Source organism: Tilletiopsis washingtonensis (genome assembly GCF_003144115.1).
Source record: "Tilletiopsis washingtonensis strain MCA 4186 unplaced genomic scaffold FA09scaffold_13, whole genome shotgun sequence".
Classification (NCBI taxonomy): domain Eukaryota; kingdom Fungi; phylum Basidiomycota; class Exobasidiomycetes; order Entylomatales; genus Tilletiopsis; species Tilletiopsis washingtonensis.
Genome location: NW_020312010.1, coordinates 574952 through 594138, shown reverse-complemented (window position 1 = coordinate 594138; position 19187 = coordinate 574952). Strand labels below are relative to the sequence as shown.

General features: G+C 66.6%; 8 protein-coding genes across 8 annotated transcripts; 4 read left to right on the top strand and 4 right to left on the bottom strand.

Moving 5' to 3' along the window:
• Positions 1–26: 26 nt before the first annotated feature.
• On the bottom strand, positions 27–1245 carry FA09DRAFT_330629 (ARP23 complex 20 kDa subunit). Its single transcript, XM_025742674.1, has 5 exons — positions 806–1245; positions 456–557; positions 259–314; positions 175–187; positions 27–116 (listed from the first exon to the last, which is right to left on the bottom strand). Exons 1-5 carry the CDS (start codon positions 1133–1135, stop codon positions 108–110), a joined length of 510 nt encoding a protein of 169 aa, XP_025597755.1. The 5' UTR covers positions 1136–1245; the 3' UTR covers positions 27–107.
• Positions 1246–1600: 355 nt separating this feature from the next.
• Positions 1601–3421, top strand: FA09DRAFT_361278 (hypothetical protein; the record flags this gene model as incomplete). Its single annotated transcript, XM_025745335.1, has 1 exon — positions 1601–3421. One exon carries the CDS (start codon positions 1601–1603, stop codon positions 3419–3421), a length of 1821 nt encoding a protein of 606 aa, XP_025597754.1.
• A 164-nt stretch (positions 3422–3585) lies between these two features.
• Positions 3586–4583, bottom strand: FA09DRAFT_56182 (hypothetical protein). Its single transcript, XM_025745719.1, has one exon. The coding sequence runs from the start codon at positions 4260–4262 to the stop codon at positions 3750–3752; it is 513 nt and encodes a 170-aa protein (XP_025597753.1). The 5' UTR covers positions 4263–4583; the 3' UTR covers positions 3586–3749.
• A 4105-nt stretch (positions 4584–8688) lies between these two features.
• Positions 8689–10596, top strand: FA09DRAFT_330627 (hypothetical protein). Its single transcript, XM_025742673.1, has 3 exons — positions 8689–8880; positions 9084–10105; positions 10159–10596. The coding sequence occupies exons 1-3, from the start codon at positions 8754–8756 to the stop codon at positions 10513–10515; spliced, it is 1506 nt and encodes a 501-aa protein (XP_025597752.1). The 5' UTR covers positions 8689–8753; the 3' UTR covers positions 10516–10596.
• Positions 10597–10612: 16 nt separating this feature from the next.
• On the bottom strand, positions 10613–13023 carry FA09DRAFT_361276 (MFS general substrate transporter). Its single transcript, XM_025745334.1, has 11 exons — positions 12725–13023; positions 12297–12649; positions 12186–12244; positions 12043–12130; positions 11828–11992; positions 11707–11775; positions 11554–11655; positions 11205–11506; positions 11058–11153; positions 10938–11005; positions 10613–10875 (listed from the first exon to the last, which is right to left on the bottom strand). The coding sequence occupies exons 1-11, from the start codon at positions 12938–12940 to the stop codon at positions 10705–10707; spliced, it is 1689 nt and encodes a 562-aa protein (XP_025597751.1). The 5' UTR covers positions 12941–13023; the 3' UTR covers positions 10613–10704.
• Positions 13024–13706: 683 nt separating this feature from the next.
• Positions 13707–15315, top strand: FA09DRAFT_56175 (hypothetical protein). Its single transcript, XM_025745718.1, has 4 exons — positions 13707–14334; positions 14431–14501; positions 14565–15010; positions 15069–15315. The coding sequence occupies exons 1-4, from the start codon at positions 13957–13959 to the stop codon at positions 15266–15268; spliced, it is 1095 nt and encodes a 364-aa protein (XP_025597750.1). The 5' UTR covers positions 13707–13956; the 3' UTR covers positions 15269–15315.
• Positions 15316–16375: 1060 nt separating this feature from the next.
• Positions 16376–17353, top strand: FA09DRAFT_361275 (hypothetical protein; the record flags this gene model as incomplete). The annotated part of the gene is made up of 2 exons (XM_025745333.1): positions 16376–17153; positions 17205–17353. One exon carries the CDS (start codon positions 16376–16378, stop codon positions 17069–17071), a length of 696 nt encoding a protein of 231 aa, XP_025597749.1. The 3' UTR covers positions 17072–17153; positions 17205–17353.
• FA09DRAFT_361274 (hypothetical protein) lies at positions 17234–19098 on the bottom strand. Its single transcript, XM_025745332.1, has 2 exons — positions 18157–19098; positions 17234–18104 (listed from the first exon to the last, which is right to left on the bottom strand). Exons 1-2 carry the CDS (start codon positions 19006–19008, stop codon positions 17298–17300), a joined length of 1659 nt encoding a protein of 552 aa, XP_025597748.1. The 5' UTR covers positions 19009–19098; the 3' UTR covers positions 17234–17297.
• Positions 19099–19187: the final 89 nt, after the last annotated feature.

Here is a 19187-nt window from a genome sequence, read left to right as displayed (position 1 = left end):
TGTGCTGGGATACCAAATAGATGAGCCTGCACACCCGGTCTGATGACTGACTTGGCATTGCATCGCGCGCGCGAGCGCGTCAATTGTCCCACAAGCCCCCTGTCCTCTCATGCGAACTGCCCGAGAATGTGTCAGTGACGCAATGCAGATCAGCACGGTTTCTGCTCGACCTACCGCGCTCAGATAGCTGCGCGGTCGAGGATAGGATGCATGAGCGTCAGCAGGGTGAGCACTCTCGTCGCAGCACGCGTCACGCACCTCTCTGCGACGATGCGTGCCCGTGCGTTGAGGGAGAGCTTGATCTCGGAGATCTCCTGCGGGGGACAGGCGTAAGAATCTGGTCAAATAGCAGCGCAATGGCTCAGGGTGCGCCCGCAGCATCCATGCGCGTCGTTCGGTGACGCGTGTGCATCCCACCCATCCCCAAGTCTGTCGCTCTGCAGCAGGATACTTTCCTTGTCGACGTCCTCCATAAATTGACAAATGAAGTCTACGAGCCTATGCTTCTGCAGAGTCTCGGTGTGGAAGTTTGTGATGAGGAAGGAGATGTCGTAGCCCTGCCAGGATGATTTTGGGGTCAGTTCCAGGCCAAACAATCAGCTACGCGACTCGATCTGCCGCGCCGACCGCCAATTCAGCGCTCGGCACCGGCAGCTCTGCCACGATTCGACTCCGGAGATGGCCTTAGAGAGCTGGCACCATCATAGATGCCCGCTATGGACCAGTGACCCTGTCGCGCTCCAGCTGCGACGCGTCGCATCGCCTCGCACCGCCGCCGCCGCAGCCCTGATCTGCCTGCACTCACCGGCACTGGCTTGCGGCGCAGAATGACGAAGCCCTCGGCGCGCAGCATGAGGAAGCGCGTGAGCTTGTGGCAGACGATGCGTTCGATCTCGTCGGCCTGCTTGATGCGGATGCTGAAGCGCACCGAGTTGGCGCTGGGCTCGATGAGCACGTGCTCCGACTCGTTGCGCGCCACGCGCAGCGGCGTCAGAAGCAGCTCGCGGCTCGTCGCCGCCTCGACCTCGGGCACGTTGTGCCGCTCGACGACCTGCGAGGCGAAGTTGGAGAGCACGAGGGCGGCGGTGAGAGACGAGCGCACGCAGGAGAGGTACGGGCGCAGCGTGTTCGACATGGCGGGCGAGCGTGGCGAGGAGCGAGGTGTGCGCAGGCGGTGAGAGGAGCTGAGTAGAAAGCAGAAGGGGACTTGGATGGGACAGCGGCCGTCGTGGTTGGGAGAGGGAGTGAGGTGTGGAGCAGTCGAGGCATGCATCCGCGACCGGCGGCGGCGTCCGTGCACCGGGGCAGCGGCGTGCACGTGATGCCGCGCGCCGGGCGTGGGAGCAGCTGCGCCCGCGCCAACACCGCATGCGTGCCGCTGGCGGCGTGCCTGCTGGCGCGTGGCCGGTGCTGGCTCAGGAGCGCCGGTGGCTGTTGCTTGCGCCCTCGCCGTGCACGGCCATCCCAGCTCCTGGCCACCAGCATCGCGCCTCGCTCCTCTTGACACACCTCACCGCCGCACCTCGCTGCACCTGCATCGGCCGCGCACTCGACGCATGGCGGCGGCGCTCTGAGGCCGTGCCCCTCGCACCCTTGCGCCATGTCCGTGCGCCCGTCGCCGACGCCTTCGCCGCCGGACTCGGCGCACCCACTGCACGCCGCCGCACGCGCCGCGCAGCCGCCCAGCAGCACGCTCTCGCGGCGGCGGCGTGCCGGCGAGGCTGCCGCGGCCGACGAAGGCACTGCCCTGCTGCGCCCGCCGCGCGGCGCGCCCGTCGATGAGCAGCACAAGGGCCACGCCACGCCGCCCGCCGCCACGGCCCTCGAGCGCCTCGAGACGCTCTTCGGTCTCTCGCCGCAGCCCGACGCGGGCGCCGCCTTTCCTGCCTCGGCCCTCGCCTCCTCCTCTCGCACGCCCGAGGCGGCGCCGGCGCCCGCGAGCCGGCTGGTGCTGCAGCACGCCGTCGGCCCGTCCGACACGCTCGCCGCCATCGCCCTGCGCTACGGCGTCGAGGAGCGCCTCGTGCGCGCCTCCAACGGCCTCTGGCCCGGCGACAGCGTGCAGGCGCGCCGCGTCATTCTCCTGCCGCTCGAGGCGTGCACGCGCGGCGTGCCCGACGCTGCGCGCGCCGAGGCCGGGAGCAGCAGCAGCGGCAGCGGGGCCGCCGACGGGCAGAGTCTGACGCCGCAGCTGCGTCTGCTCGACGCCGCCGCAGCGCAAGAGGCACGCGTCTCGGCCGCCGAGGCCGAGGCGTCCGAGTCGGCACACCACGCCCCACAGCGCTCCCTCTCGACGCGCGCCAGCTCCACGTCGCTCTCGCTGGCGCGCTCGCATGCACACACGCGCAGCGTCGGCACCGGCGACGGCGGCAACTCTCCCGCGCCGCGCGTGCGGAGGCTCAAGAGCTCGGCGCTGAGCTTCTTTCCTCCTGGAGGCGCACGCACGCGCGGAGAGGACGAGGCGGACGAGGCACATGCGAAGGAGGAGGAGCGCGTGGCGCCGGGCGAGAGCGGCGTCGACGATCTCATCCAGCTGGCCGAGCGCGCTCGCCTGAGGCAAGATGTGGCGCCGGGAACAAACGGCCACTCGGCGCCGGCGGTGAATGCGCTGCCGCTGAACCGCAGCCCGGCCGTCTCGGCGCGCGAACTCGACGACGACGACGAGGAGACGCCGTGGAAGGCGAATCGCTGGCGCTTTGGCAATGCCTCTTCTTCCTCGTCGTCGGGCAACCGGCCCGCTCCGACATCGACGCCGTCTGCATCAAGCTCGTCTGGCTATCTCGGCTGGAACGACGCGCCGGAGATCGCGCCCTCCAGCAACAGTGCCTCGCGAGCCGCGCGCAACGCTCGAGCCCGACGACCAGCTGCCACCGCCTATGTCGTGCCTGCGACTGCTGGCAGCAGCAGCAGCAGCGGGCTCTTCGGCCAGATCGCCGCCGGGCTGCCCGCCAACGACGGCGCCGCGGCCAACTGGCAGCGCCCCATCCACGCCTCGGTGCCGCTGCCTGCCGCCGCCGCCGCCGCCTCGGCGCGCGCGGCGGGGCAGAAGCGCAGCGACTGGGGCGCCCTCGTCTCCGACGCCATCCGCGGGCGCGTCAGCCTGGAAGACGCCTGGTCAAGCTTGTCTGCTCCCTCGCGTCCGCCGCCGCCGGCACGAGCGACGTCGGCGCAAAGTGGCACCTCCACGGCTCCGCCTCTGCGACTGCGCCCGCCAGATGCCGCACCCTCAGACGCCGCCGCGGCACGCAAGAGCCTCTCGCGCGCGGCGGGCGCCGAAGTGCGAGAGGCACTGCGCGCCGACAGCGCCGAGCTGGAACGCCTGCAGCCTCCTCCAGCGGCGAACAGTCTGCGCGGCAGCAGCGGGAGAGGAGGAGAGATGGGCCGAAGGAGAGGCATTGTGGATGTGGACTGGACGTCGTGAAGAGGGTGCCGGCGGCGTGTTGCGAGGTGCAATTTCAGACTGCCTTCGAGCCTTGTGACAGGCTTGCCCGTGCTGGACGAAGAGGAAGCCAGCAACCCTTGCTGCGTAGGCGTCAGTACTTGCTCTGGCGTTCTCGAGAGCGTCGCGCCACACTACACGGAGTCCGGACTCAGCTTGCCACACACCGCACGTCGGGCACTAGCTGCACGCCGCTTCTCCTGACGATGCTCGGCCGACCTCGTCCCGCCAGTCTCATCACGCATGGTGGACCCTGGTCGTCTCTCGCTTCACATGCAAAGAGCGTAGGGCTGTGCGCCGTAGGGCCGCCTCACTGTTTGTGCGTCACTCGACTCGACCTCTCTTGCGTTTCCGCAAGATGAGGATCGACGTGCTGCGCGCTGCCTGCTTTGCGCGCTCTTCCAGCCCTCCACCTTGCTGTTTTCTCTGGCTTAAGGTGCGATCGCGGACGAACGATGGGGACGGAGCAGGCGCTCTTTTTTGCTGCTGAAGTGTGCTGCAAGCTTACACGTGGGTCGCAGTGAACCCTGAGCCCGGCCGATCTTCTTGCCATGCTTGCGCCGCCGGGCAATCGAGGAGGGCAGCTCGCCTCGGAGGACGGAGCGGAGGGTCTGGCCTCTCTCATGCAGCCGTGCGCCACTTTCATGCCCATCGCCCGCGCCTCGTCGAGAGACCTCGTCCATACGAGCCGCCTGCGCCGCAAGGTGTGGCCAGGCTCTTCGAGAGGTGCATCCGCAGGACGGCCAAGAGGAGCGGAGGTCGCGAGCGGGCCGGCGGAGTCGGGGTACGCGCGGCGAAGAGGAGCACGCGTCTGGCGCGCCATGTCACACGCGCTCGCGGCCGCACCTCGCAGCGGCCCTTCCGTCGTGCTGCCAGGCTTTATGCTTAGAAGAGCCGGCGGATCCGTCGCATGCCACTCGGTGGATGCTGTGTACCAGATCAAAGCTCTCCTGCGTGGCGCCGGCGCATCACATGGTGGGAGCTGTGCTGCGAGTGCGTGAGCGCTGCTGCCGCGCCCAAGCAACACCTCGCTGCTGGCGCGCGCAGATCATCCGCGCGCTCCGCCCGCAGATCTCTCTGCTCCGCACCACGACCAATGCTTCTTCTCCCCGCGCAGCGCATGCATCTCTCTATCATCCTTCCCGCGGCCGCAGCACCTCTCTCGCAGAGCCCAGCCTCCGCAGTGTTCCTGCATCTCGCACTGCTAGCTCCTGCCGTCGGCCAGCGCTGCGTTCGCCGAACGCGAGGCCGCAGCCGCCCGCCGGATAGACAATGGCCTGCGCCTGAACTCCGTCGCAGCGCATACTCATGATCCCCTCCTCTGGGCCGGTGTGGAGTGTGCCCTGGTCAGCTGGGCGGTTCGCATGAGCAGTGCACTGAGAGGCCTGGCCAGCAGAGAGCACATAAGTGAGAGTCAGCCGTGCGTCCATCTTGATCCGCCCTTCCCGTTCCCCTGTTCCGTGCGATGCCGAGTCGCAGTCACACCCTAGAGGTCCGCCTCGCGCTGGTCGCCTGGCTACTGCTTCTCGCCCTCTCTGCGCCCGGAGCGCAGGCGCATCCCACGTCGGCCCGTCGTCTCGAGTCGCTCATCGAAAAGGACGAGCAGCTGCAGGAGTACTGCTATCTCTACGTCCATGCGCCCGAACCAGAGACCGTCATCGTCACCTCGACGCTGTACGTGCCCGATGGCGCACGCGTCGCGAAGGCAAGCGAGACGGGCACGCCAGTCTGCTCCGGAGCAGACTGCGATGCACGACAGCAGCAGGTGGCTCCTGCTGCGCAGCAGACGCCCGTGAGCGGGTCTGATGAGGAGTGTATCGAGTGCTTGGCGACGCCAGGGCAGGAAGAAGACGCGAGCGACTTCCAGGACTCTGGCGCGGGCTCCAGCGATCCTGATGGGACAAGCCAGACTCCGGGAGGGGACAGCGCCGGCCGCACGTCCCTCTCGTCCACCACCAACTCGGGCAGCAGCGGCACGCAGTCTTCCAGCGGAAGCAGCGACGAAGCCGCTGCCGATCCCGCCGTTCAGCCTTCGTCAGCAGATCAAGAGAACAATGGGAGCGGCACGCTAAGCAAGCTCGGCAAGGCCAAGTCGCACCACCGGCCGGCATCGTCGTCTGATGATGGCACGTCGTCCACGGACGAAGCAGCGACCCCTGATGGCTCGAGGGTGGTCACCTCGTCAGGCCCTCAGACCGAGCAGCAGCAGTCGTCGGGCGCATCGTCTGGCTCTCAGGCGCCGGCAGCAGGCTCTCAGCCCGCAGACGCCGGGCAGCCGACGCAGGAGAAGGTCTCATCGGAACCCGCTGAAGAGACGCCTCAGACGGACAACTCGGACGGAACGGGCGGCTCGCAGGTCAAGCTGGGAGGCGGCAGCGCCACCTCGAGCAGTGCGCCCGCTGCGACCAGCTCGTCCTCGTTCTTCAGCAGCTTGATCTCCTCGTCGACGAGCTGGCTCACGTCGATATCGTCCACTGCTTCTGGTGGAGAAGTCGAGGCGTCCACCTCTGCTCCGGCGGCTGGCACGACACCAGCAATGACCCCGGGCGGATCGAGCACTCAGGGTCCCGAAGACGCTGGGCTCAGTAGCAGCGCTGTGGCGCCGGTGCAGTCAAGCCCTCCTGAGGGCCAGAGCAGCGTTCTGCCGGAGCCCACGCCGACGGCCTCGACCGTAGACTCCGCCGAGTCCGCGAGCAAGCCGGTCGAGACGGCAACCCAGAGCGAATCTATTCGTCCCGAGCAGACTCCACACGCCACTGCCACGGAGGAGACGTCCTCCAGTGCGCAGAGCGTAGAGCCTAGCTCGACGCAGGAGGCTGTTCAACCGAGCTTCAGCTCAACGCAGGAAGTCGTCGAGCCAAGCCCAACCTCGACGATGGAGGCCAACCAGCCCAGCTCGACACAGGAGGCCAATCAGCCCAGCTCGACACAGGAGGCCGTCCAACCGAGCTCCACCTCGTCGCAAGAGGCCGTTGCACCGAGCTCGACGCCCGAGGACATGCGACCACCCACCGAGACTGCGAAGCCCGAGCCTGAGTCGTCAGAGCCCAGCGCTCCAGCCCCTTCCGCTCCAGCCTCCGCAGAGCCCACGGCTGATCAAACCGCTCCTGAGCCGGCTCAGTCGAGCGCAGCGAGCAGCAGTAGCATTTCTTCGCAATCATCCGCCGCACCAGAGGACGCATCGCCCACGCACACAGCGCCCCAGGAGCCTGCAGAGCCTGCGCCTACGAGCCCGAGCGCAGAGAACGGAGCGCCAGGCGGTGGCGAGGGGACCCCGACGTCGAGCAGCTCGTCCAGCGAGCCCACTCCTGCCGCCGAGCCCTCGCAGGAGCCCGGCACTGGCGTCTCGTCCACCTCCGCCGCCGCGGAGCCGAGCTCGTCGTCAGGTGCCCCACCTGCTGCAGAGCCCTCGCCGGCGCCTGGTCCGGTCGAGCCGAACGACACGCCAGCATCTAGCTCCACGATCCCCGAGTCTTCCTCCGTGCCTGCCGCGGCTGAGCCGAGCGCAGAACCATCTTCGAGCTCCGTGCCAGCTGAGGAACCTTCCCCGGCGCCCAGCGCGGTCGAGCCCGCAGAATCATCAGCATCGGTCTCCACACCCGCCCGGCCTGAGCAGACGCCTCCTCCAGAGCCAGCAGCCTCCGAATCGACGTCGACGTCGCTCAGCGACGCAAGCACTTCGCCGGCGCAGCCTAGCGCCGAACCAAGCCCTGCACTGGTCGTCGATTCATCCTCGTCTGTGAGCACCTCTACGGCCGAGCCCTCGGCACCTCCGGCAGAGTCTTCCTCCGCTGTACCTGCTGCCACATCTACAGCGTCGACGGCAGACTCTTCCGCACCGGCAGCAGAGACCCCTCCGGCCGCCGCAGAGCCTCCTCAAAAGAGCGTCTCCAGCAGCAGCTCGTCCAGCTCGGCTGAGCCCACACCGACGCAAGCAGAGCCCACACCGGTGGAGAGCCCCGCTGGCTCCTCATCCGAACCGGCGGCCTCGTCTTCGTCAGTTTCGGAGGCCAGCAGCTCATCGTCTGCCCCTGTGGAGCCCTCGCCGGTCCAGCCTGAGCCGCCGCAGACGTCGGCCGCGTCAAGCTCGTCCACTCCCGCGCCGGCAGGCGAGCCCACTCCGGCCGTCCCTGCCTCCGAATCCTCATCGACGCCAGCAGCAGCCGAGACAAGCCCAGCACAGGATAAGTCGCCCAGCCCACCGGCTGCAGAGACGAGCTCAAGCGCGACAAGCACGTCGAGCGAGGCCACGCCCGCTGCCGAGGTCAAGCCGACCGAGAGCAGCAGCGTCGAGCCGCAGCCATCTAGCACCACCACGCCTCCGCCGAGCGCCGAGACGCCGAGCCAGAGCAGTCCTCCGGAGCCGCCTGCTGAGGAAGAATCGACGGCTTACGTGACCGAGACGGTGTAGTGAGTCAACAGGTTCCGATCTGCTCGCTGCGCCTTGCTGACGATGCCCTGCAGCGAGCGGCCAGCAAGCACCGTGACTGACGTCCGTGTCACTACGACGACGTCGGAAATCCTTGCAACGACGACGCAGCGAGTGAGCTCAGCGACAACGGTGACCTCGACTACCTTCTCGACCAGCACGGTCAGCGAAGAAGTGACGAGGACGTCCACGAGTGTGGCAGAAGCGGAGGTGACTTCCAGCCCAGTCTCCACGCAGCCTGCGCAGACGTCCACGGCGACTGTCACGACTCAGGAGACCGCGACAGTCTCGGAGCCAGCAGCAACCTCTACCGAGTCACAGACGACCACCCTCGAGACCACCAGCACCGGTACGCATCGTCCGCATGCCCTGCTTGCCACAGCTTGCTGACACCTTCGCGCAGATACGGTTACCGAGACGGCAGCTCCCACTACGCAGACCGAGACCGTCATCTCGTCGACCGCCATCGCCACAGAGACCCAGACATCCACTCTGCCCTTCGAGCGGCGGGTGGCAGAGCCGGGCCTGAAGCGACGCGGAATGCTCCAGCCAGCGCAGGCGACATCCACGTTCAAGGTCGATGCGAAGCCCCGGCACACGTTGTCGCCGATGTGGAAGACCGAGCCAGACGGGCCCATGCACAGGGTAGGCTTGGCCAAGGCGGCCAAACACCAGCACATCAATGCACCGGGCCAGCTCTGCTCTTGCGGCATGCGCATGCCTCTCGCGCCTGATGCCGGCGCTGCGCCCGTTCGCACGGTCAAGGTCAACCTCAAGCCGACGGCGACGCCGCTGCCGCTGCGTGTGCCGAAGAAGTTGAGGCAGTTTCAGCCGCAAGAGGTGCAGCACGCCTGCGGCGCGTTCATCGACGGCCGGCTGAACGACATGCTGCGAGGGCCTGATCAGCAACTCGCGGCGCGTGCCGGGCCTCGCGCCGCGGTGACGCTCACGCGCTATGTGCGGCTTGGCCAGCCGGCGGATGTGACGCAGAGCCTCACGCGGACTGAGACTGGTGAGCAGAAGAGCGGCTTTCCCAGATTGGAGCCCGGGCGTGCTGTGTCCGTCAGGTCAAGCCGAACAGAAGAACTCTCCTGCGCGAGCGATCGGCGCCTTTCGAGGCGACAGCAGCGTGCCGAGCGCTCGGGCATGCTTGAGCTCGCAGCCTCTCAGGCTCCTCTCACTACTCTGTCAATCCGCTAACTCAACCTGCTGCAGCACTGGCCGCACGTATCACCGTCAGCGAGGTCGTGCCGATTGTAGCGACCGAGGTGGTTGCAGGCGCGACTGTGCGGATTGCCACGACACAGCGCGTCATCGAGGAGGTCGCACGCATCACCTCGACGCGGACGATCCTGGCGCCCCTCCAGATCATCACGCCTCCGGCGCTCATCATCGCAGAGACTCGCACGCTGCCGCGGATCGTCGAGACGCGCCGTCCGCCTCCGGTGGTACTGACACGTTTGGCAACGGCGTTCCGGAACGTGCAGCAGCTCCGCACGCTCACGCTTCCGGCGGTCCCTACGACGGTCCGAGTCGTTGTGCCGCAGCCCTTCACCCTGCTGCGCTTCGCCCAGGTTCTGGCCAAGCCGATGACGGCTGCCGACTGCTCCAAGGAGATTCTGCGCGACGTCGAGGGCATCTACCGGCCGTTCTGCGCTTCGAGAGTCGCCGGACTGCTGGGACGTTCGCTGGAGCTCGATGACGGTAGAGAGCGCTCGAATGCGACCCTGGGAGAACTCCGTGCCGGCCCTCGACGCCGCGCACTGCTGCCCGACAGGCTGCTCTTCTGCAACCTAGCGGCAATTTCCGACGCCTGTGGCTCTCTCTTAAACGGCGGCGCCACCCCGACGCCGACACAAACGTCGACTCCTGCAGCCACGCCCACAGTCCGCGTTTTGCGGAAGGCGGATACCACGTGCGGCAACGGCGGCATCACCTGGTACCACCATGCGCTGGAGCAGCCGCGCCTCGACCTCTGGGGCGACCCCAATTGGCTGAAGTTCGACCCGCTGCTCTATGATCCGGTGACGCACGCGGCCAACGCGCGCTACTACGACACGGGCACCATCTCTTCGCTCGGCTACTGGTCGAGCCGCACGACGACAGCGCCTGCTGCCAACCAGGACTTCTGCTCGATCTACTACGATACGCACAAGGCGTACAACGTGCAGACGATCACTCAGCGCGGCTACATGTTCGCTCCTCTCACTGGCACATACACGTTTACCATCTATGATGTGAGTCCAAAGTAGGTGCACCTCTTGACAAGCTGCTCACATCGCTTCAACAGGTGGACGACATTGCGATCCTATGGGTCGGAGACCAGGCGCTGACCTCCTACTCGCGCACCACGGCCCTCGGCATCGCGACGTGGGCCACCGGCCCAGGCAACAACGTCCCCGGCCGTTTCACCAAGACGATGGACTTCACTGCAGGCACGTACACGCCAATGCGCATCATGTGGGCCAACGGCCCGGGCGGCAGCCTCATGTCGATGACCGTGACCGCTCCCGACGGCACCAACATCAACACGGCCGACTGGTTCGTGACAAAGCCGTGCGACTCGACCGCAGCCAAGGCCTTCCCCAGCTACGTGCGCGGCACGCCGGCGGCGACGAGCAACTACGCCCTGTGCCAGCTGCGCTGATGCAGCGTGTCTGACCGGCGCCCATTCTGCGGAGCCTCGCGGTTGATCCGTGGGCTCGCTTCCTCTCTTTTCGCTTCCACACTCCTTTGTTTTGCTCCCACACTCTTTGTGCTTTCGAATACATACACATTCCTTCTGAGAGAGGCCACCGAGCGACAGAGCAGAGTTGCGGCGTGGACAGCACGCCGCTCATACAAGCTCGTGCGTAGTCGTGTAGGCGGCCCCGGACGTGCGCTGGGCCTCCGGCACTTGCTGCGCGATGAAGCGGGCCTGCTCCTTCCGTGCCTTGGCTGCGTCCATCGGGATGAGGAACAGGGAGCCGAGGATGGCCATGCCCAAGAGGAAGTAGAACGGAAGCGACTACGTGGAGGTACGTCAGTCATCGTGGCGGGCAGCCTACGCCTCTGGATCTCTGCACGCACCTGGTTGCCATAGTCCGCCAGCGCACTGCTGACGAAGGGCCCGACGAAGCTCGAAGTGCGCCCCACCACTGCGCAACAAGGATGTCAGCCTAGATCTCCCCGGTGGGTGTGAAGACTGACGGTTGAGCAGCGAAAAGACCTGGAACTCCAGGCCCCTCGGGCTGACCTCGCTGATGCCGGTCTGCGAGTAGGCGTACCAGGGGCAGACGAACAGGCCTGCAAGGCAGTCAGCACTAGGTCGAAGCTCTGAGCGGTCCTGCGACGAACCATAGAAGGCCTGGTACGCGTACGCCTCCCAGACGTTGTGGAAACCGAAGCGCAGCGTGAAGATGCCGATGAGGCCCCACACCTGCAGCAGGACGATGAAGCCGCACACAACTTTGAGCATCGTCACGGTCCCGAGTTTCCAGTGGTGCTGCACGCGCCAGAATGCGTAGATGCCCACGCCTTGGGCAGCAATGCCGACGATCAGCAGCAAGTTGAAAGTTTGTCCCGAAAAGCTAATGAGCGAATTCTGTACGGTGCTGATGACTGTCACGCTGGTGTTGAGCGCATCGCCCATGATGAAGCTGAGCGGGGTTAGGTCGGGTCACGAGCGCCATGGCAAGCGGCTCACTAGAAGACGAGGTACAGCAGCGTCTGCTTGAGCTTCCACACGTGTCTGCACGTCTGTGCGATCGTGACGAAGCCGACGGTCCAGTATGACTGGCCGACGGGTCTGAAGAAGGCGTGAGCCTGCAGCTCAAGATCTGGGCAGCATGTCACTCACAGATTGCGGCCGGGACGTCTCTTCTCGAGGATGAACCACGGCAGAGCGACGAGGAGCCACACACCTCCGCTGCGGGATCGTCAGCAAGGGCGCTCTCTACTGGCGCAGCGAGACTACGCACGTGAAGGCCGTGGCAATGGAGAGGGCGCGGGTGTTTGCCTCCGTGGACGAGTCAGACTTGAGCGAGATGAGCATGCCCTGGATGATGGCCAGCACGACGAGCTCGCCGAGCGAGCACACGGCAAATGCGATGTTGGCAATGCGGTTGCGAGACATGGTGTCGAGCCTGGCAGGGTGGTTAGAAGGGAGACGCTCATGCTGCCCCGGCGCCCTCACTTGTGGTGCTCCTCGGCAGTCGTCCGCGGCGGCGTCTCTGCGAGCGCGGCGGCAGACTCGCGCATCTCGGGCAAGTCACGGGCCAAGCCTGCAGAAGTGGCACGATGAGCCAAGGCCCAGCTGCAGCGAGGGAAGCTGCGCACCCGGAAAAGCGGCCGTCCAGTAGGTCAGGGAGGTCTGATAGAAGATGAGGCCGATGATGCTGCAAGCAGCTGTCAGCCTGCCAGCACATGACTACGCTCTTTGCAGCTCACTAGAGAGCAACGCCGATGCGCCAGCTCGCGGGGTCCGTCACGCCGAGCCAGGCGAAGCTGATGCCGACAGAGATCAGCGTCGAGACAATGAGGATCCACGGGCGCCAGGTGCCGTAGTCGGCGAGCGAGCCGATGACGAGGAAGAGCGCCGCCTGCACCGCAAAGCTGATGCCGTTGGCCAGCAGGGTGATGCTCTGCGGCGTCCGCTCGGCGCCGGCCCAAGCCAGGCGGCAAACGTCTTGGCCCTCGCCGCCGCACGTGTCGCCGCCAGCTGCGGCAGCCGCAAGGGTGATCAGGTTCTGAAGCTGGCCGGGAGAATAGTTGAAGGGCCCGAGGCCACTGCAGCCGATGTACTGTGGCGGCCGATGTTAGCATCGAGCACAGCTTGCGTCTGTCCTCTGTGAGATTAAGCCCGGTACAGGCCTCACATAGATGTAGTATGACCACAGCTCCTTGCGCGACGTCGTCCACTTTGGCAGCGCGGCCGTCTTGTCCTGCGCCGAGACAAGCAGCGCCGCCGCGAGCGTGTCGTCGCTGCTCGACGCGCTGGGCGCCTGCCTCACCGACGCCGCCTTGTCGGACGCGCCGTCGGTGACGCCCGCATCCGTGTCCTGGCGCCGGTGCACCGGTCGTGTAGCGCTCATCTTGATGGCTTGGTGGTACTGAAGAGCGATGCGTCTCTGCGCATTCCGAATTTCAAGCACGCACTCGCCGCCGCATTCACCCCCGCTCCCGCCTCAAGAGGCGGGCCTAACGCAGCGTAGGCGGAGTGCCCAGGTGTGCCGCTCTGCCGCCGGCCTGGCCTGCCGCGGCGACTCGACTGCGAGCCGCCGGCAAGATGCTTTCATGCCGAGAGCTGAAGCTTATGTAAGCATGAGGGCGCAGAGCATGCACGCCCCGCGACGCGCACGCACGCGTGGTGGACACGCAGCGCAGCACTGCGATGTGGTGGAAACTCTGCGGAAGCCCTGTCCACTTCCCCTGACAAGTGAGGGCCCAACATTGGAAGGGCGCTGCGGTGCATTTGATGGTTCAATGCAACTCTCTTGGTTTGAATGCCTCGCAGAACAGGTCGAGCAGGGAGCTGCTGGTGCTCGATTTCGGTATACGCGGGCGTGTCCAGCCGTGTCGTGCGCCATGCGCACGCCGCGCGCGGCTTGGCCCCTTTCTGACGTCGCGAGGCCGAAAGCAGATGCCCGCGCCTGCGCCGGCCGCTCTCGGCCGCAGTGTGCCAAGAGAACGACGCTCCACGCTCGCTCAGCTGCCTGCTTCTCACCACCACCACGACCCTTGCCGCCCGCCCGCCCGTCTTCATCATGCGCGCGCAAGCCGACGCGCTCACTGAGGTCAGCCTCGGCAGCAGATTGTCCAGCGTGCACGCACTGACAAGCTCGCCCGCTGCCAGTCCCTCCTCGCGCGCCCTCGACCCAAGCTCAGCGAGGTGGAACTCTCGCGTAAACACTGCGAGTATCTGCAAGAGGCGGAGCTGAGTGCGCTGGATCTCCTCGTTCTTCGTATGGCTATGCTTGCGCTGCCGCCTCTCGCTCCACCGCCGTTGTAAGCCATCAGCCGTGGGACGTTGTGCTATTTTTCGCTGAAACAGACGGTGCACAGTACCCTGGCAGCGGAGGTGAACTTTGCGCTGTTCGACTACCACAAGATGCTCATGGAATTCGGCCTACCGGGCGGAGATCACTCGTGCGCAGCGCTGATGAACCTCGAGCTTATCCGCATCATCGAGGTAACGTGCGAGCGGCTTCGCGTAAGCCATGCTTCACTGTCAGGCGCAAAGGATGTCAGCGCCATCTCGATGAACACGCGTCAGGCAGCCGAGCTGCGCAGTCAAGACGAGGAGAGAGTCAAAGCGGCCGAGCGCTCGTGGCGAGATGTCAAGGATGCCGCTTATCAGGAGCTGTATCCGTGTGGTGAGCTCCGGGGAGGATTGGGCGATGAGGACGAGAACCGCATCGAGTACATGAGAAGATGGCTGGGCCGGCGTAGGGCAGTCTCGATGAATCACACCGACCCACTCGCCACGGTGAGCAGATCAGAGAGAGAAGGTGGCACGCCTTCCAGAGCCGCTTGAGCCGAATTTGTCTGGCATCTTGGTCTCTGACCCGCTCTGCGACCCCAGGCCTCGACTTCTGTCACAGCATCGAACGCTTTCATCCCGCCGCGCTCCCTTACATCCTCGGCTGGCCCTACGTGAGATCCAAGTATAACGTAGTCTTTGCCGCGCGCTGACTTGCCGCTCCAATTGTGCAACAGCACAACCGTGCAGGCCGCTGTATCCCTCTCGCCGCTCGAGACTGCCGACGAAGGCCACGCAAACGACGCCGATTCGCCTGTGCTGGAACGGTCCGAGACCACCGGCGGTCCACTTCGCTACCCAGGTCCGTGGGACTACGCAGCCACCGGCATGCCTAGCGCCTTGAAGTTTCTTCCGAATCGTTCGCAACATGGCGCCTGTCCGTCTGCAGAGATCACTTTCCGACGCTACATGAACGAGAAAGGCAACAGAAAGGCTCGCTGGCGTAGACTCCTTGCTGCCTTTGACGACGCTGTTACAGCCCGCGCTGAGGCTTTATACTATGGCCCAAAAGCAGCAAACGAGGATCTCGATGCTCATCTTGAAGCTGATTACCTCGACTTCGTGGGCAGCATGCTTCCTGTCCGAACCACGTTGCTCGCGGAGATTGCAGGGAGAGAAGAGGATGATGATGAGGAAGTGTGAGTCGCTCGCCCGACGGGTGCATTACCCCAGGCACTGACAGTATCGCAATTCAAGGGTGCCATTCTCTGACGCAGTCGTGGAGGAGATCGAGTGGGAGTTGTGGAACTGGTACTGCTGGCTGCTCGCCGTCGGACTTCCGCCCGACAGCATCGAGTTTGGCGCACTGTACATGCGCGGCCGCTGGCACGCCAGCGAGTACGCTGCCGCAGGTGAAGTCCCCGCGTTCCACGACATGTAATCGGCCTTCTCCCTTCGATCTTTGAGATGCCCTGGCATGATGGGTTCGCATGTCGAGAGGGTGTGAGGGCATCTCGTGGTGTCTTGGGCGGCCTCATGGCGCAATCGGCCGAGACTCCTTACCGCGCACCGCCCTGTACGAGCTGACCTGTGCCAGAGAGCGTTCCGTGCTGCTCGCTGTCGAAGCGGCAAGTCGCTCGTGGTCGACGGCGCGCAGCAGCGAGGTCTGGCAGCTCAGAGGTGTGCCCAACCTCCCAGAGGCCACAGCGTTGCCAGGGAGCACGGCGCGGTCGTGCTGTGCGAAAGGGTCTCCGCAAGCCTCAGCACAGCCGCTCAGGCGCGAGGTGCAGCGCCGTGGCCGGTTGCGACTCAGGTCGCATGCCGCATGAGTGCCGAGGACACGTCTCGCTGCGCCATGAGGATGGGCTGCCGTGCGGATGGTGCGGGGTACCCTGGCAGGCCACGCCGGCATCGGGCGCTGGCGGCGTGCCTTGCTTGCGCTGAGCCGCCGGCGCCGGGCTTTAGCGGCGTCTGATGGGTGCGGGCGCGTCATGGGCCGAGAGCAAGCAGAGTCGCGCCGTGCCCGCAGCCGACGGCGCAGCGAGCGGGCGCGCCGGCCGACGCCCCCGCCCACGACGGCTCGCTCCTGAGCGCACAGCCGCGACCGACGAGCATGCTCCTCGCTGAGCTGGCAAGAGCGCACGGCAGGGCTTCTTTGCTCTGCGCTGCTGCGGTGTAGATGCAGCGCACACACACACCTCACCTGCCGCTGCAGCAGCGCAGCCGGCGGCGCGGGGCCTCGGTGCGGGTGCGGAGCTTGGGCCGCCTCGACGCGGCTATCTCATGCGCGCAGGCAGCCACACGGCCGCTGCTGCGCGAGGCGTGTTCTTTCTTCCGCCCACCGTCGGCCGGCCTGCCCCACCTTTCCGTTCTGCCTCTGCGGCCTGCCTCTGCTCCACCACATCCACCGCTCGTCCGTCTCGTCTCTGTACATACCCACGCTGCCTCCGTCTCTCGCCTCGCCCAGCCACGCCCATACCCGGCGCACCTCAGTGCCGCACCTGCACCGCAGCAGCCCACGCCTCGCCAACTCCACATCGCCCGCGCCATGATGACGCTGCACGCCCCCGCGCCGCGCCGGCCCATCCCGCTGCTGCGCCGCCGCGGCCACGCCCACTCCTCGTCGCTCTCCAGCAGCAGCGGCAGCGGCAGCCACGCCGCGCTCCTCGGCGTCACGTCCGCCAGCACCTTTGCCTCGGCGCCCGTCTCGCGCGCGCCCTCGTCGCGCAGCGCCGCGCCCGCCGCGGCGCAGCCGCCGTGCACGCCACCGCGCGATGCTCGCCGGTCTATCGCTGCGCAGCTCGAAGATGCAGCGGCAGATCAGGACGCCACGCCTACTCGCGCTCGCACAGTCGATGCGTCTGGCTCTCTCTGCGCAGACCACGGCGAGCGCATCGCTCGCGCCGCATCGCCCGGGCTCCTGCCGCCGCTCTCGCCGAGCACGCTGCATCTCGAAGCGCTGCGCCGTTCCGCCTCGCCTGCAGGCCGCACTGGCGGCGCCAGCGATGCCTCCTCATCCCGCTGCACCTCTGCGGCGCCCACTACAGCGCCCTCGTCGCCGGCGCCCAGCAGCGGCCTGGCAGCCATGCACCCGCATACGCCGCGCGCCGCCTTTGGCCTCGCCACTGTGCACTCGCCCATCCCGCGCGACTGGACGCTCAACCCGCTGGCGCGTCGACGCCTCGACGCCGTCTTTCTCGAGGCCGAGACGCGCGCCGTCGACGCTGCCAAGCACAGCTCGTGATGCTGGCTCGCCGCTGAGCACAGCCTGCGCTGCCGCCTCGCCACGCTTCGCTTTGTGATGCCGCCTCGCCACTCTTCGTCTTGTGAGTTGCACGCTGCCACCGCAGACCACGCCCGCTCACGCTCTTGCCCAGCGTCACGACCTGCATCTTCCCAGACTATACCAGGCACCCGCGTCATCGTCATTCTTCACCCAGCGTCACTATGTACACCCACACGTCTCTCTCTCAGCCCTTCTTGCCCCAGCCAAACTTTGCCGCCAATCCAGTCTTGTCATCGTACTCCGGCAGCTCGCTGCCGTCCGCAGCCAGCACCTTCTTGTCGTCCCAGCCGTCCCACGTGCCGTCGTCGGCGCCATAGTCGGGCAGCGCATCGTGGATGCGCGCCTGCTCATCGTCCTGCCCCTGCGCACTGTTCGTCGAGACGAGCAGCGCAGCGCGAGAGCCGACGGCGCGGCGTGTTGCCTCTGCTGGGTCCAGCTCAAACAGATCCTCGAGGCGTATGCCGCTCGTGACGGTGAGCTCGCCGAGCTGCTCGCGCAGCGACACGGGCCCAGAGAGCGGCACGGCGAGCTGCAGCACGTACGAGACGGAGAGGGTGGGCGTGTAGAACGTCGGCGAGAGGTCGCAGTGCATCTTGCCCGACAGCAGCGCCGTCGAGCTCCAGCCGCCGTCGGCTGCTGCCACGGGCTTGGTCCAGCCGTGTCCCGGGCCGCGCAGCTCGAGGGCGCCGGCGCCCGTCGCACTCGAGCCCTGCGCCGGGCGCGAGCCAAGATGCGTCGTGCTCCACTCGACGCGCAGGGGCAGGTCGACGAGGAAGTCGTGCTCGCTGAGCGTCGCCATCGTGTGCTTCATGCCGTTCGACGTGGCGCGTCGCGCTGAGAACACCGGCCCGCCAACGCTGGCCTCGAGCGGCAGGCGCGGCAGCTTGCTGCTGCCCGGCTCGACGTCCGCCTGCGACTTGGCCGTGACTGTGAGCCGTAGAATGAAGGGGATTGGCACGGCAGGCGAGGCCTCGAGCGGCGCACTGAACAGCTGTTGGCAAGGGGTCAGGACTGTGCAGTGCAGAGCTGGCAGCGGCTCTCACCTCGGCTTCAACCTCACCCCGCTTGATCATCAGCGCGTTCCGCCAGGCTTGCCGCACCGTCTGCTGCTGCCACGCCATCGGCAGATTTGGCATGGCCGTCGGCTCTGGCGCCGCCGCTGGCAGCTGCAGCATCTCGAGCGGCGGCGCAGGACCAATCGCCAGCGGCGAGACGAGAAATGGCAGCCAGACGCGCGTGTCGCGCATGAACTTCGAGCGCCGCACGCCGACGACCTTCCATGTGTATACGACGTGTGAGCTGCCGCCCATTTTGCCGCTTGTCGTGTCCTTGAACGACGAGGGCAGCGGGACCGGCTCCAGCTTCCCGGCTCGATACCTGTCAGAGCAGAACGAGGGCAGCGTGAAGCGCACGTCCCATGCTCGTGTTGGTGCCGCTGCCTCGTCGAGCGACGGCGGCGCAGGCGTAGCGATGATGCCGCGGGCCTGATCCAGTTGCGGCGCGTCGGTGCGCGAGAAGAGCACGCAGCTGGCCGAGAAGAGCGTGACGGTCTCGTAATGTGTCTGCCGGCCCTGGCCGCCTTGGCCGGCGTAGATGTAGACAAAGCTGCTGACCTCGCCCTTGCACTCGATGCGCAGCTCGTCGAGCGAGCCGCCGGCCGCGCACACGCTCTCGTCGACTTCCACGCGGCAGGAGACGTCCTGGCCGGGGAAGTACGTGCGCGAGCAGTCGCTGCGCAGCCGAGCGACGGGCTTGGCTGAGCTGGAGCTTGGAGCTGCCGCCTTGCCCTTGCCCGAGCCGGCCTCTTCCGAGCTCTTTGCCGCAGCGCCCGCACGAATCCAGAGATACTGCGAGACGGCGTCGGGCAGCGCCCGGTCGCGCTGAAAGAGCGGCATCGCGTCCGGCGGCTTGAAGTGATGCTGCAGCGGCTAGGCCGGGCGAGCAGACGGCGGCACACCGGCCGTGGGCGCGTCTTGCGAGCGGGTATCGTGGAGCGGAGCGGACTGACGCAGGGTCCGCGCGGCGCGTTGGATCCCACGCGCCGCGACGCGCCGGCGGATGCTTGGCGTGGCCC

Coding starts and splice junctions, on each gene's coding strand:
- FA09DRAFT_330629 (XM_025742674.1), bottom strand. CDS start 1,135: ATGTCGAACACGCTGCGCCCGTACCTCTCCTGCGTGCGCTCGTCTCTC. Junction 558..805: donor TGCGCCGCAAGCCAGTGCCG/GTGAGTGCAGGC, acceptor TCATCCTGGCAG/GGCTACGACATCTCCTTCCT. Junction 315..455: donor TTATGGAGGACGTCGACAAG/GAAAGTATCCTG, acceptor TGTCCCCCGCAG/GAGATCTCCGAGATCAAGCT.
- FA09DRAFT_56182 (XM_025745719.1), bottom strand. CDS start 4,262: ATGGCGCGCCAGACGCGTGCTCCTCTTCGCCGCGCGTACCCCGACTCC.
- FA09DRAFT_330627 (XM_025742673.1), top strand. CDS start 8,754: ATGCTGCGAGGGCCTGATCAGCAACTCGCGGCGCGTGCCGGGCCTCGC. Junction 8,881..9,083: donor CCTCACGCGGACTGAGACTG/GTGAGCAGAAGA, acceptor AACCTGCTGCAG/CACTGGCCGCACGTATCACC. Junction 10,106..10,158: donor ACACGTTTACCATCTATGAT/GTGAGTCCAAAG, acceptor TCGCTTCAACAG/GTGGACGACATTGCGATCCT.
- FA09DRAFT_361276 (XM_025745334.1), bottom strand. CDS start 12,940: ATGAGCGCTACACGACCGGTGCACCGGCGCCAGGACACGGATGCGGGC. Junction 11,993..12,042: donor ACTGCCGAGGAGCACCACAA/GTGAGGGCGCCG, acceptor CCACCCTGCCAG/GCTCGACACCATGTCTCGCA. Junction 11,656..11,706: donor AGACGTCCCGGCCGCAATCT/GTGAGTGACATG, acceptor CGCCTTCTTCAG/ACCCGTCGGCCAGTCATACT.
- FA09DRAFT_56175 (XM_025745718.1), top strand. CDS start 13,957: ATGCTCATGGAATTCGGCCTACCGGGCGGAGATCACTCGTGCGCAGCG. Junction 14,335..14,430: donor ACACCGACCCACTCGCCACG/GTGAGCAGATCA, acceptor CTGCGACCCCAG/GCCTCGACTTCTGTCACAGC. Junction 14,502..14,564: donor ACATCCTCGGCTGGCCCTAC/GTGAGATCCAAG, acceptor ATTGTGCAACAG/CACAACCGTGCAGGCCGCTG.
- FA09DRAFT_361274 (XM_025745332.1), bottom strand. CDS start 19,008: ATGCCGCTCTTTCAGCGCGACCGGGCGCTGCCCGACGCCGTCTCGCAG. Junction 18,105..18,156: donor GGGGTGAGGTTGAAGCCGAG/GTGAGAGCCGCT, acceptor CCTTGCCAACAG/CTGTTCAGTGCGCCGCTCGA.